General features: G+C 32.7%; 1 protein-coding gene across 6 annotated transcripts in view; it reads right to left on the minus strand.

Annotated features, from left to right (window-relative positions):
• The window catches only part of ZDBF2 (zinc finger DBF-type containing 2), a 128,031-nt gene that overhangs the window by 65,988 nt on the left and 45,630 nt on the right, over positions 1–16,413 (minus strand). For all 6 annotated transcript variants that reach the window (XR_007951693.1, XM_051983703.1, XM_051983702.1 and 3 more), the window contains exon 12: positions 2,047–2,678. Coding sequence is in view for 5 of the 6 variants with exons in the window: in XM_051983703.1 (XP_051839663.1) it covers positions 2,047–2,678 (632 nt within the window). In the remaining variant the exon portion in view is untranslated. The remainder of the gene's footprint in view (positions 1–2,046; positions 2,679–16,413) is intronic.

Below are 16,413 nucleotides of genomic sequence, written 5' to 3' on the forward strand. Positions count from 1 at the left end.
CAGTACACAAATTAACATTGCTCAATTCTGTTTCTGAGTTATCCCTTAACTCAGAAGTTTTCTCATTCATTTTTAAACTGTTCAATTTTGTTTCTGAGCTTTCTTCTAATTTAGGAGCTGATTCAAAGTTTGGTGAGCCATCAGTACCCAAACTCATACTGGTCAATTTTGCTTCTGAGTTTTCTCTTAATGTGGGAGTTGTCATCATATTTGGTCTGCCTGCAATTCCCGTACTTATACTGCTCAACTTTGTTTCCGAACTTACTCCAAATTTAATGACTGATTCAAAGTCATGTGAGCCCATCATATGCATACTGGTCAAATCTGCTTCTAAACTTTCTCCAAGTTTAGGGATTGATTCAATGTTTCTTGAGCTACTAATATCTACATCAGTACTGCTCAATTTTGTTTCTAAATTTCCTCTTAATGTTGAAGTTGACTCAAAATTTTGTGAGACACCACCAGTTTCCATGCAGATTTTTCTCAACTTTGTTTCTGAGCTTTCTCCATATCTAATGACTGACCTAAAGTTTCCCAAGTTACCAGTATTCATACCCATATTCCTCAACTTTGTTTCTGAGTTTTGTCCAAATCTGAGCAACTTAAAATTTTGTGAGCCACCAGTACTCATTTTGCTTAACTTTCTGTCAGTATTTCCTCCCATTTTGATGGCTATTTCAAAGTCACCAATTCCCATATCATTAATGCTCATCTTTGAGTTTTCTCCTAGTTTGGGAGTTACCTCAACATCTTTTGAACCACCAGTACCTACATTGCTGAACACTATTTCTGATTTTTCCCCCAAATTGAAGGATGACTCAAAGTTAAGTGAGCTACCAGTCCCCATACCAAAACAGCCTAACTTTATTTCTGAATTTTCTCTAAATTGGGTGTTTGACTCAAAATTGCCCAAATTACCAGTTTCCATACTCATATGGCTCAATTTTGCTTCTGAATTCTGTCCAAATCTGATGACTGAGTTTTGTGAGTCACCAGTACCTATATCCCTCAACTTTGTTTCTGTATTTTCCCCCAATTTTGAAATTGGCTCAAAGTTTAGTAAGTCACTCTTACGTTTTTCAATACTATTTAACTTTGTTTTTGAGATTTCTCCTAATTTAGGAATTATCTCAAAATTTAGAGAACCATCATTTTCCTGATCAATATTACTCAATTTTGTTTCCAAGCCTTTTCCAAATCTGATAATTGAGCTAAACTTTTGTGAATCACCAATCTCTATACTTAAACTGCTCAATTTTTTTTCTAGATTTTCTTCTACTTTGGGAGTTGAATCAATGTTTTGAGAGTCACTGGCAATCATACCAATATTGCTTAATTTTGTTTTGGAGATTTCTCCTGGTTTGGGAGTTGAATGAAGGTTTAATGGGTCACCACTATCCAAACCAATATTGCTTAAATTAATTTGGGGGTTTTCTCCTATTGGGGGGGTTGCCTCAAAACTTAATGAGCCACTAGTTCTCATACCCAAAATACTCAAATCTGATACTGAGTTTTTTCCAAATCTGATAATTGACTTAAAATTTTGTGTGTCTTCAATATTCATACTCATACTGATCAACCCTGTTTCTGAGATTTTTTCTGGTTTTGGGGTTGCCTCAATGTTAAGTGAGCTACCAGTAGTCAGACTCATATTTCTTAACTTTGTTTTAGAGTTTTCTCCTACTTTAGGGGATGGATCAAAGTTTAGCGAACTATTAGTGTCCATACTACTATTTCTTAGTTTTTTACTTAATTTCCCCCCTAATTTGGAGCTTAAATCAATCCTTAATAAACCACCAGTTTCAACATTAATATTGCTCAACTTTGTATCTGGACTTTTTCCAAATCTGAAGATAGACTTAAAGTTTTGTGAGCCACCAGTACCCATACCCAAACTGCTGAATTTTGTTTCTGCATTTTCTCCTACTTTGGGGACTGAATCAAATTTTAATAATCCACCAGTACCCATAGGTTTCCTGAGTTGGAAGTCAGCCTCCCAAGATTTACCCTGAGATTGTAAACCATCTCGTTGCAAAAATGATTTACCTGAGGTCATATCGAAAGAGTTCCCTTGTCCAACTTTAGGGCTCGGACGTAAAACTGAAGAAGCTCCTAACTGGAGTGAAGATTCAAAAGAGTTAGGACATTTGTCCAACTGTACATCCTTATTGCACGTATCGTTCCTGTCTGGGTTACATCTGATTACTGAAATTGAATGAGTTTCTGGGGATGATAAACTGGCATTTTCAGTCGTAACTGGACTAACAGCAGGATCTCGAGGTAAAGAACTAATAGAACTGGGGTACTCTGTAACCACTGGTGAACTTTGAATGTTATGGCTACTATTTGAAGTCTGAACACTTTCCTCAGGACTGTGCTTTATCATGTTGTTATCGATGCATATGGTCTCCTCCTGAGAGTCTTCCATAGACAGTTGCTGCTCATTCCCACTTGTTTGGGTAACTGTTGATTGATGAGAAATCTCCTCCATATTGTCCTGGGATTTACAAGAAGAACATGAATCTGCAATGGATTTCAAGTCCCTTATTGATGAATCTTCTCTGTCATCATCAAGAGATTCCTCCTCAGCCCCATTTTCTGGAACCTGATCATTATCCAATTGAGCCTCCTTGGGAGGCGGCAGATGGGTGAGAAATGGCATGTCATCATATGTTGACCTAAAATATGGGGGAAAAAATTTCATTATATATACATACATCCATACATATACATATTTATACACACATATACACACATCCAAACACACCCACACCCCCCCCACATAAACAAATTCTAAAGTACACTTAAAATTTTAAATAAAAGATTTTCAAGAACTTCAGAAATGAAGATTCCTCCTACGTAGAAAGGACAAATCAAGGTGACTGAATCAGTCTCTGCCACTGGGAGCTGGGAAATGATTCAGGGACCTGTTAATAGGAGAAAGAGATGGTTTCTGCAACTGGTGCTAAAAAAAAAAAAAAAACCTAAGACTCTTACGCAGTTAAAAACATTTAATTCAACAAAATCATTAAGTACTTGCTAGGTGCAAATTATAACTACATAGCAACTGCAAAACAGGAATTATCCAAATCAGAGACAAATCAGAAAATATTTGATCAAAATAACAATTACTATAATTTTTATCAACTTCAGAGGTATTTTCAAGATTATTAATAGTTTGATAGCATAATTAAACAATTATTAAGTATTAAAAATAGCTTTATTTATAGACAAATGGAAAAAAAATTGTTACCCACAGGAGAATCACGTATGTTATTAAAATGTTACATTAGCTTTTCAGGACATTCAGAAATTAGACTGAAACTCTGAAACTTTTCATAACACTGAATTTGGGTTTAGCGGCCCTAGATTTAAAAATGACCTTTGAAAAGTCACGATTTCTCCAGGTCTCAATTTCCTCCTCTGTAAAATGAAACAGACCAAATAACATCAATTCTTATCATCATTAAATGAATCATTTATGTACAATGCTTTGCAAACCTCAAAGAATAATATTAATTATTAGTAGTATTATTCTTTCTTCACTAGTCAGTTCAGAACATGAACTAGACTGGTAAATAGAAAGGGATAAGAAGGGAGTTTGGCTACACACGTCAGTAGAAATAGATGTGACAGGCAAGTTAATGACTTATCATTTGCAGTATTAGCTTTAGGCAGAGTTGCAACCGTTTCTATGGTGGGTCTGGAAGTAGGCTAATTCTGCCTCCTTTAAGAGACTAGATACAATCAATATATCTTCCCTTTTTTTAATTACCTGATATGTATAACATAAAAACCTAGCTCACAAGATTATATTTTTTTGTTTGCTATATTTGCTATGTATTCTTCTAAGTATTATGGGGATATTCAATCTGATCATGTGACAGAATAAATTTAGGAATTTTTTACTTACCTGAAAATATGTCAATATAAAAGAAGAGGAAATAATCATGCTGAGCAACAGATTAAAATTTCTGAGATCATAATTATCTAAAACTTTTTTTATGAAACTTTTTATAAAAAGCTACATAACAATACATAGTTAAAATAAAGGATCCAAATTAAATGTCACAAGAATATTTATTACCAAGAATATGAACCAAACTCAGCATAAAGACTCACATCTATGAAAAATTTTAAAATGACTTAACAGATAATCAGCAAGCTTAGTAACTACCATTTTTTATAATGAAATTAGTTAGTCTCCATTGAAGAATTACAGGAATGAAAAAGGTTTAAATTGCAAGATGAGGTACTTAGGTGAGATGTGAAAAATAATTACCCAACAATGAAAGTTATTATACACTGGAATCTTATGAGATCCACTTTGCATCTTTAAAAAATATATACATATATAGTCTTATGTTTACAAAATGTTTTTGTCAATGTCCCTATCTGTATTCTAGAAGAGGTAATAGCTTTAATATGAGATTTCCTGGGTTTTTTTGGTAAATTTAGTTAATGAAAAATAATCCAAAGTATTTTTTGACCATATTTTCTAACTAGGAAATTTCAGTAAAAATCTGAGTTAAGTAAGAGTAAGGGTATCTTTATAAATCTGCTTCAACAAACAGAACTATCTGTTGAATACTATTACTAGAACAAGAACCATTGCTGATACCAAGAATCTCAATCACTATGACTAAAAGAGATCTGTATTAACAGTCCCTTAAGGGAGAACTCTCTAATGAATTATTTTGGGGAGAATAGTGACTAAAAACAAACTATACTCCTTTGTGACCTAGCTCCCCTGAATTCCAATAGTAATGGTAACTTTGCTGCTGAAAAGATTTATTGTAATATTGCAGTTTTGCAGCTATAATTAATTATAGTCATCATAACTAAAACCATTGTAGAGAAAACACTTTCCCTGAAAATTTTTAATAAGTCATCTATTAAAAATACTTATACTCATCTATAAAAGTGTTTATATTAGATCTATACAAAGATCTATATCTATATATGCCTATGTAAGTATCAATGTGTATCTCCCTATATCGCTACATATATAGTAAGTAAATGCATGCACTGAATAGGTGTCTCCCTGCCTGTGTCTATATACCCTGGCCATCTTCTCACCATCCATGTTACCAACACGGATGTCTTTTAACAGTCTCATCACTCTAATGATGGAATTATGATGAAATCAATTCTGCAGTTGCTATTGGAAAAGGTGAATAGATAAGACTTTTCTATAGGTTACTTATCATCCTTATAATTTTCCAAAGCAAAATACTACCCCCCAAGGTGATAATTCATGTGTTGTCTCCCCTCTTAGTATATAAGTTCCTTGAAGGTAGAGATTGTCTTCAATTTTGTATCTGTATCCCCACAGCTTAGTACAGTGCTTGACATATAGTAAGAACTTAAAATAATTTTTTTCACTGAATCATTCATACATTCATGTACATTCATTCATACATACATATATAAGTATGTAAAAAAGATGCACATTAGCACTCTAATTAAATAAAAATAAAAATATTTTAGTAAAATACTGGTAAATTACTCTCTTAAAAGTTATATGACTCCTCTAAACATCAGTATTCATTTAGCAAAATTAGTTCAAAAAACTAAGATCGCCAAATAACCTTCTTAATAACCCTTAATTCTCACTGGTAAGACTGTGCTTAAAAAACTAACTGTATAAAAGTGATAATGAAACATGCAAAATGTATTGACGAGTATAAAACATTGCTTATTTTTACTCATTTCAAATTAATTACAAAATCACTATATAAAAAGGAGGGATGATTTTATGCAAAAACCATTTTATTCTTAAAATGTATTTTAAACTTGAAATTAATGGCAATTTCTAGGGCCATATGTATAATGCTTTCATAAATGTCATCTATTATTTATTAATCTAACTGGAATTACTCCCACTACCCTTCTTATTTTATGAAAAGTATGTCACTCTCATTAACATTAGATTATACTAGAAAAATCAAAAAGTTTACCTTTATACAAAATACTTCTTTTAAAATGTAATGCTGCATTTTTTTCAAAATTAAATTGTATTGATATGTTAGTTTATTCAAAAAATAAATAATCTTTAGTATAGTTATTACTAATGCTGATTAATTCCCCAGTATAACCTTAATTATAGTTTCAATAATAGCAAAGGAATATAGAAGAGGAAAATCATAAAAATATATCAAATAAAAGGATAGTACAACATCATAAATGACCAGGCATGTGATTTTTGTGCTTTGATTGAGATGCTCTGTATGTATGTATGTAAGATATGAATTATGACAGCTATAATTTATAATGGTTCTAACTTGCATTCCATTCTATCTTATTTCAAAGTTAATGTGCGTAAAATAAGTGGTATTATTGGAATAATCTGTTTTAACATGATAAAACTAAAAGCAACCATCTTTTCTTATACTGTAAAGAATGCATCATTTTAATTGTTTATAAAAAAATACTTCTACAGTTTTATATTTTTATCATCTTATTGGTTTTGCACAAATATTTTTTTGCTTTCCTCTCTCCACCATACTAAGTATGGTGGGTAGTCAGGTGGCTCAGTGATTAAAGAATGGCATTGGGCTTCAGAGTCAAGAACTGTAGTCAAATCTGGCCTCAGACAATTATTAGCTGTGTAACTCTAAGCTACTAACTTATCCTCTGTCTGCTTCAGTTTCCCCAACCAAAAGAGAGCTATTTTAAAGCCCCAAGAATGGGGTCCGGCACATAGAAAGTCCTTAATAAATACTGTTCCTTTCCCTTCCCTTCTCCCATGACTACTCCGCATAATTTGAGAGAAGGGGTGGGAAATCCTTTCAACAAATACAAATAAGTAAAACAAATTCCTGCACTGCAGTATAAAAAAACAATTGTGACTCACTTTGCTCAAAATGCATCCATCACTACTCTGTCAGAGCTGAAAATTTTCTGTCATCTTTAGTCCTTTGGAATCATGAGGTTGTCATTGCACTGATCAGAATTCAAAGTTTTTCAAAGTTGATTTTCTCCATGTTATTGTATATTCCTATTTCTATTAATTTTATTTTGTTATTAGTTCCCATAGAACTAATTCTCAATTCTGAGCAAAACCATATATTTCCTCATTTCTTAAGAAACTAACATCCTGAAAAATGTACCATGATTTGTTCAGCCTAGGAGCAGGTAGGTGGTACAGCACACAGAGCACCAAGCCTATTATGTGAAAAAGACAAATCTGATATCGGACATACACTAACTTTGTCCCCTCATCCTTAAAAATTAGGATGATAACAGTACTTAACTCCCAAGTTTGTTGTGGGGATCAAATGAGATAATCAAAGTGCTTAACACTGTACCTGGTAAGCACTGGAACATTAGTGATGGTTTTAACTGTTATCATCATTATTACAAATGACAGGCAATTCCTTACTTTCCAGTTCTATGCCACTACAAAGAGGGAAGTTATAAATATTTTTGCTTATGTTGGTCCTTTCCCTCTTTAACAATTTCTTTGAGGTATGGAGCTATCTCTCTATGGATCTAACACTAGATCAAAAGATACAAACAGTTTAGTGATTTTAGATGGCAAACTCCATATTGTTTTCCAGAATTGTTAAACCAATCACAGCTTCAATGCTGTTATTAAGGTGTCTCTTCTCCACAGCACCATCAAAATTTATCACTTCTTTTTTTTGTCCTCTGACAATCTGATAGATAGGAAGAATTACAAAATTTTTCTAGGACTGTAAGCATTTTTTTCCATCTAGCTGTTGATAGGTTAGAATTCTTCCTTGAAAAACTGGCTGTTCATATCTTTTAACCATTTATCAACTAAGTAATGACCTTAATTCTTACAAACTTGAATCAGTTCCTTACATATCTTAGATATGATATCTTTATTGGAGAACTTGTTGAAAAGTTATTTTTCCCAGTTAATTTCCCTTTTGATTTTTAATAATACTGGTTTATACAAATGTTATTTCAATTTTGTGGAACCAAAATTCTCCATTTCATCATCTGTGAATTCTCTCAATCCCTTGTTGTCAGGAATTCTCCCTGTCTATAGAGAAATAAGGAGGTCAATTTCTTCTCTAAGTCATATAGCCATTTGAAACTTATCTTAGTATAAGATATTGTTCAAAGCCTAATTTTGCTTAGATTGCTCACTAGGGTTCCCCACAAGTTTCTATGGTAGAATGAGCTTTTACCCCACTAACTGGAATCCTTGGGTTTACTGAACACTATACTACTATGTTAATAAGCTTTTATATATTATAGATCTGATAATGAACAACCTATTGTTCAATCAATTACCAAATTGTTTTGAAAATTACTGCTTTTGAAAATGAAAGTATTGAAAAATACAGGTATAGCTAGGCCTCCTTCCTCACTTTTTTCATTACTTCCCTTAAGATTCTTGATCTTTTGTTCCCCTAGATTAACTATTACTTTTTTTGTAACCCTATAAAATATTTGAGTAATTTGAGTATTATGACACTTGTAAATCCATCTGATACCACACTATGGTAATTTAATTATAGCTATTCCATTTTTTCCCCATATTTTCTTCTACTTTCTGAATATTATATTTTTCTATGTATTCACTAATTCATCTCAGTTGTTAGCTTTGCTAAATACTTAAGCAAAATAATTTTTTTTTCTTAGTTTTTCTTTAATTGTGGATTCTCCCATTTTATTTTTTATAACAATCTTTTTTTTCTTTTTAATCCCATTAGTTATGACTATTTATTGTCTTACTTTTAATGTACATCAATGCAAAAGTTGTTTTCCTTTTCAGTTTTATTAATCTCTTATTTTTCTACTTTTTTTATATATTTTGTTGTTTAGCTGGAGTTTTGTCTATCATTCTAGTGTTTTAGTTGGCTCCCAAGTTTTATTTTTTTTCCCTCCTTTATCAATGAAAGCACTTAAAGATATGAATTTTCCCCCTTAGAATCATTTTACCTGAACACAGTAATTTTTCGTTTTCTCTCATTATTTTCATTTTTTAAATTCAAATTTTTTATTGTTCGAGTGTTTTTTGATATGCTAGTTTATTAGAATTAAACTACCTTAATTTTTAATTCTTTGAAGAAAGACTTCTTCAAAGTCTTTTGACTTTGACTTCAAAGAAAGAAAAATCTTCAAGGACTTATTAAATGTATTTTTATTATATTATGATCAGTAAAGAATATGTTCAGTATTTCTGCTCTTCTGTATTTTTATCATCAGGTATAGGGTTGATTTCTGCAAAGGGATCATGTACATACAGCTGATATATTTAAACTACTTTCTGTTGCCAATATTAGAATTCTTTTAACTGTTAATTTTTCTAATATTCTATTATAGGAGTTTAAATCCCTTCTTGGTTATCTTTTTGTTAAGAAATGTCTTTAGTATGAAAGAATTACATTGAGATTCCCCACTATTATACTATTGTATACTATTGTATGTTTAGAGCAAAAATAACTATTATATTGACTTATTATTCACTGTGACTTTAAGCATAATGTAATTTTCCTGTCTCTTATCATGTCTACATTTACTGTACCTTTATTTGAAATCATGACTGGGATCCCTGCTTTTCTGAGTTCACCTGAAACACAATGGATTTTGTTATAACCAATTTCTTTAACTTTATGTAAACCTTAAGTGTTTCAAATGTGTTTCTGGTAAAAAGATATATATTGTATTACGCCTCCTAATCCATTCTATCATCTTTCATTTTATAGCTGAGGTCATCCTATTCAACTTTACAATTATAACTATTAATTATGTATTTCTCTATATCTGCCTAATTATAGTCGGGTCCTCTCTGTCCCCAATCTATTCCCCATCCTTTACAAATAAGAAGGTAAAAGAGAGTTTGTCTAGAATCTATGATTGATAAATGAAGTGATTTCCCCTCCTCTGGTATCAGATTTTTTTTTAATTTTTCCTTTTCTCTCAATTTCCCATTCTTATCCCCACCCTCCAATACTGGAGGTTGTTTTGCCCTCACCAATCCTACCTTCCTTCTCATAACCTCCTCTCTCACCCTTTCCCTGTTGTTTTCCATTTTCTTGTTAAATTTAATGTTATTTCTATTCCAAGATCTGCGTGTGTGTAATTCTCAACCTTTTTTATTTTAGATGAAAGTAGGGTTCTTGAGATACTGTTTCCCCTACTTCTTTCTATGTTTGGATATTCTTCCTCTCATAAACTGCTATCCTGTGAAACAGTAAGGGCCTTTCCCTCTCCTCCCCAGTACTGTCACTTCCTCTTCCCATTTCAGTATTTTCCTAAGATCATAAAAAACAAAAAAAAAAAAAAAAAAAAAACTAACTTCACCTCCCCAGGCCCTTGGTATAACTTATTTACTTCTCTCAGTGACTCTTTCTTGTAAGTTATTATCCAATATGGTCCCTTCCAAATGAACAAATGTATGCTTTTCTATATTCTTCCTAACTACTGTATTTCTATTTTACTCAGTGACCGTCTTTTTGTTGAGAATTCCTGGAAATTCTTTATTTCATTTAATAGGTTATTTTTTTGAGTATCATTCCAAGCTCCCTTCTCGTTTAGTGGTAACTCCTGTGTCAAATGTGGTTTTGACTGTGATTCATCTTTCCTTTTGGCTGATTCCAATCTCTGGCTGATTCAAATCTCTGATCTGAAAGTATTAGATTTTGGCTATGATATTTCTGGGTGTTTCATTCTTGGGTTTCACTTTGAGCTTTGCCTCTAAGTGATGTAGCTATAGTATCTCTATTTGTACTTTCTTGAAATACTTTGTCCAAGTTTACATTTTGTTCTGGGAGGTTTTTTGGTCATGATTCTCAAGTAGTACATATATTCTTAGATTATCTCTCCTTTTAACCATTATCCAGGTCAATTGTTTTTAATATATTCCTTACAATTTCAAACTTTTTCAATATTTTGATTTCATTTTAATATTGCTTGTTGTCCAATGTTGTCCAATGTCATTTTTTAGGGATCAGTTTTGATTTTCAAAGCATTCAATTCTTGGTTATGGTTTCCCACTCTGTTGTATCAATTCTCCTTGCTATTCTTTCCCTCCCTAGTTATTCCATTTTGTATCTCATTTAAGTTCTTATAAGTTCTTCTGTATTCTTTATGGCCATAATGTTTTTTTCTGAATTACTACATGGAATTATTGTAGTGTCACACTCTTTATCTGGGTTTAGGCCATAGAAATCTATTAGTCCAGGCTACTTTTTCAAGTATTTGTCTTTTTCTTCAATTTGCTCATATTACCAATTTCAACTGAGGGTTTGTGCTTGAATTAAAACTCTGCTCATATATTCTTGTAAGGCATGAGCAGTTGAGTATAATGGCTAAGACTTCTAAGAAATTGGCTGAATCATCTGCTATAACTCAGGCACAGTTTTCGTAAAGGCCTTTAAGGCCCTTCTACTACTATTGCAGAGACTCAAGATTCCCAACTGTGGGACCCCCCCCTCTTGTTACTCCCGACCCCCCCCCCCCCCCCGCTTGTTACTCCCTTTAATGGGAATCCAGGGACAACTTGTACCAGATTCTGCTCAAGAAATCTCTGGAGCTGCCTTGCATCTGGTACTACCATTCAAAGCTTTTCTACTAAGATTCTGGGACCCTATCGTTGGCATGTCCATAGATTATGTCTCAATATTACTCATTGTATGATATCTTTCTGGCCAAATATTTCTTTGCAACATCTTTTATGCTGTATCTTACCTGTAATTGTGGTTGATAATGTGTTTCAACTTGTTTTGTCTATTATGCATCTCTACTTTTCGTTCCAGAACTTAACTAGTTCTTTATTAAGTTATTCAGTTTGGTTTTAAATTTAAAGTCTTAAAGGAAGAACGCAAACTCTGCAAAGAGCTGCTATTTCAAGACAAGAAGAATAGATTCAGGCTCACTTTTAAGATGATTCATGAATGAAGATGCATATATATACACATAAATGTGTGTGTACACTCACACATATGTATAGAGATATATATGTATCATCATACATATGCATACATATTTGCACATATACTATATATATAAAACCAAAGCATTAAGAGGGTATAGGAAGGAAAGAATAGAAGGTTTTATTTATTTATTTTTATTCCAAGGTAGTTCCAAATCTCCTCTCATGGTCTTGAAATCATCTATGTTTTTAGACTTTAATTTCACCTTCTAAAGTTTTAAAATAAACACCATACTGAACAAAAGGGCTAAAATAAGAAATGATGAGGTTTAGTAGACAAAAAAAGAAGAAAGTAAACTACAACACATTCATGGCAGAGGTTGTGAGGAAATATATGTGTATGTGTATGTATATATACATATAAAAAATAATATACATATATACAGAGAGAAAGGGAGAGAACACTTTAATTAAGATTTATTTTTCCTTTGTACTACTTGGGAGAACATAGTAGACCTTTGCTTTAGTCCAGAAGACCAATTAGAAGGCTACCACAACAAGCCAGGCAAAAGGTGATGAAAGTAGTGGATATGAGTAGAAAGAAAAGGATGTATATAAGAAATGCTGTGTAGATAGGAACAAGATCTAACAACAAAATGAACCTGGGAGTCCTATACTAATGAAAAATATCATAGAAATGGTCCAATTCCCTCCACACATACACAGCCATGTACTCTGTTCCTGTTGAATATACTCCAGTGATCTTTAGTTAGTGATAAACCTTGTTAGACCTAAGACTAAAGGATCCTTCTCTCTCCATTGAAGTTATGGATCCAAACACAAAATACTTCCTACTATCACTGACAGCAGGCAAATAAAAAAGGTTCCTTAAAGACTCAAACTTAAGGTCTATGAAAATAAACAATTACTACAAAGTTAAAAACTTCATAGACTTTTGTCCTAGCCATTGTCACTTACATAAGAGGTGTTTGACACCCACTGTAGGAACCAGATCAAAATATAATTGAGAAACATTTAACGAAATAATTTTTATAGACTACAGATGCTGTTAATATGTAGTTTTCTACATCAATATATAGCAGTATTTCCACTTAAATTTGATAATCCTGATATGAATACAACAGTGAGACTAACAAGTGGATCCAAAGTGGACCCACTGAAATCCTGGAGGACTATAATCCTTCAACTGGAGACATTAAGCAGCAATGTTCCTATACTTCTTCACTGTGAGACTAAGCCGGTCACCATTCTGCAAAATATCCTTCCCATAAATTTGGGTTCAGAAAAATGAATTTTGTATACATGTGTTAGATTTTATTTTCTGGTATGGCCAGGGGTATGGCCCCTGACTTAACAAAATCACTATTCAGAAAACATTTGGTGCTAGGTCGGAAATATGACCAAAAAAGCTTGACTTATCAACTCCTTTGTCTCTAATAAGCCAACTAAAGCCTTCCCAATTCAGATAATATATTCAATAACTTCTAAGATAAGAATTTGCTCTACTAGTCAAATCCTTTTAATAGCCAACAAATAAGAAACCAGTATCTTGAATTCTCTTTATTTCTCAGGAAAGTGATGGCTATTAAGATGAAATTAGATGTAAAATAGTATGTTATTATCTACAATGCTACTTTCTCAAACTTAAAGTTTGAGTTAAACAAACATCTCAAACTTATGTCAAGGACGGTCTTGATGTCTTCTCCAATTATTCGCACAAAAATTTATAGAGGCAAGAAAATTGGGATACTGGTCAATCGTTATTATTATTTTTTTTAATCATACTTTTTTGGTAATAGGTTCAAATTTTTTTCCAAGAAAATTTTTCTACTTTTACTTCAAATTCTTTGAAAACTGACCTCTCAATATTTTATTCAAATTTTGAATTATGTATGTAACTTCCAATATGGATTTCCTCTGTGTACCTTCATTCTAGCTGGTCCAAGTTCTCCTTTTATATGTATTCTTTAGACATTTCTACTTCCTTACTCAACATACTGAGGGCTACCACGCTAAAATCCAAATATGACAGCTCCACCCATCACAAGGTAAAGAGTTTTTGTGAAAACATTTACAGATTAATTCCATTTTTGAACAATTTTCTGTACTCAATTTTCATCCCTTGGAATAACTTTGTTCTCATCAAGCTTTCTATGAATTAGCTTCCCTCTCTATCAACTGCTTTTCCCACTGAAAAATATTACTAGCAATCTTCCATACCATCCTCCTTTACTAGATTTTACAAATGAGCTTATATTCCAAACTGGCATTGGCCTTGGCTGTCAAATCTCTCAAGGCAATGAAATCAAACTTAAATGACACAAGTGGTTTCCAAGCTCTCTAGATCTCATTAAAACAATAGGTTTACCCTGGCTCAATTTCCTTAAGAAATAATGATAGTTTGAGTAATTTAGGTTGGTAAATTTCCAACTTCATTTCCAATTCATTATTTTATTTAAATAAATCAGACAGAAACAGTCCTACTACCATGCCATATCGTCTTATTATTATTATTATTATTTTTTGCTAAAGCAATTGGGGTTAAATGACTTGCCCAGGACCCCACAGCTAGGAAGCATAAGTCTTGAGGCTAAATTTGAACTCAGGTACTCCTGACTTCAGGGCTGGTGCTCCATCCACTATGCCACCTCGCTGCCCCTTATTGTTATTCTTTCGTCAAGAAAAGCAACAAGTAATTATTAAGCACTTCTTACCTGCCAGGCACTATGCTAAGAGCTGGGTTTACATAAAAAGGCAAAAGCAGTCCCTGCCATCTAGGAACTTGCATTCTAATGGAAGAAGGATATCTAAAAAACTAGGCATATGCAAGAAACAAAATAAAAGCTTTAATCAATTCCAATTTGGTCTTTGATAAAGAGGTTAGATTTAGCAGGTTCCAGGTTCAAATCTATATAATATCATCTAACCTCTCTGGGCTTCAGTTTCTTCATCTATTAAATCAAAGGTTCCCTTCTAGCTCTACGTTTGTGCTCCTATGAAATCAGTTGTCTGACTATACTAAGCAATTGATTTGGACAGGCCTCTCACATCAGTTACTAATCACATGCTGTTTAAATATAATTTCATTTTAATGCTATTGGCTGCCTAACATTATGATGTTAACTGGTACTCACTTCCCAATCTTTTCTCAAAGAAAACATTCCAAATAGGGTGAATCTTTTGGAAGACTTTAACTTTTTTATTGTTAATCCTGAACCAAGATTTCTAGACATATTTTATGTCTTTCTTCTCTGCCTATCTTTGTAGCTGAAGTGTCTAAGCACTACGTGTATGTTGATTTAACTTGAAGGCTCTTACTATATAGTCTTCATAGAATTTTTCGAGCTCCTCATTCTCTACCACAGATGCTGCTACATAAATAAGCTACTGTTATCTTCTCTTGCAAATGTTTACAAAATACAAACAACAAATATGTCCCATAAAGGTTTTTTTTCTCATTATCCTTGAGTGCATGATTAAATCAATTGTTCAAATTTCTTTATTTGTCACTCTAAAGAAAACCTCTGAGCTTTCCTTCCATTTAACTGCCCTTTCATCTTCTACTTTCATTTATAATAAAAATGTCAAGATTGATATATAATTGAGATCCACAGGCTAACAGTATTTATGAATAAAACTTGCCAAAAGCAAAAAATAGGATTCAGTGTTTCTGAAGTTATCACTCTAAGTTTCCATTAAATGGGCTTATAGATGAATGAATTGCAGATGTAGAATGTAACAAAAGACTTTCCCAACTAAGTTCCCAAATAGGTCCATGAAAACTTTCCCATAGCAGTTTGTTTTTACCATACTATATTCTAAGACCATCTTTTTTTTTTCTGGGGGGGAGGGGGGAAGGAGGGGGTTGAGGCAATTGGGATTAAGTGACTTCCCAGGACAGCTATGAAGTGCTTGAACTCAGGTCCTCCTCACTCTAAAGTCTATGTTCTATCCAATGCACCATTTAGCTGCCCCCTAAGGAACCACTTTTAAAATATCATAGCTAATTTTGGGTTGATCTATTTATATAGCCTTTTCAGTCCTATCTTCTATCTGTATAAACTAGTTTAAATGTGGCAAACCCCCTACATCTGATTTTCTGCATTCTAACATATTTCAAGGATGTGTGATTTCATCTACATAGGACCTCCCTCCACAATGTAGAACAAGCCCTCCACTGTGTTACTAAATGATTAAATTTTTCTTTAACAATTTTTTCTTAAATCATTACCTTTTAGCCAACCTTCTAACACTAAGATTCTATGAACTAAATCAATACAGTCCTCAGACACATGCACTACAGTACCACACTTGTGGTCAAAAGCTCACTGTTAAATCACAGAGAGACAACATTGTTAAGATTTTTGTTTATCCTATCATTTTGGCAAAAGAAAAAAAAAATCCAAGATGATGACTATAAAATAAACACCTAACTGAACAAATCTCCTCATCTAAAGCTTACGCTATGTTAAGTAAATGCTAGGGAATTAGGGGCTAAAAAAGATAGACAATCACTATCACAAAGGAACTTACATAAA

The sequence above is a fragment of the Antechinus flavipes genome, chromosome 3 (assembly GCF_016432865.1).
Source record: "Antechinus flavipes isolate AdamAnt ecotype Samford, QLD, Australia chromosome 3, AdamAnt_v2, whole genome shotgun sequence".
Classification (NCBI taxonomy): Eukaryota; Metazoa; Chordata; class Mammalia; order Dasyuromorphia; family Dasyuridae; genus Antechinus; species Antechinus flavipes.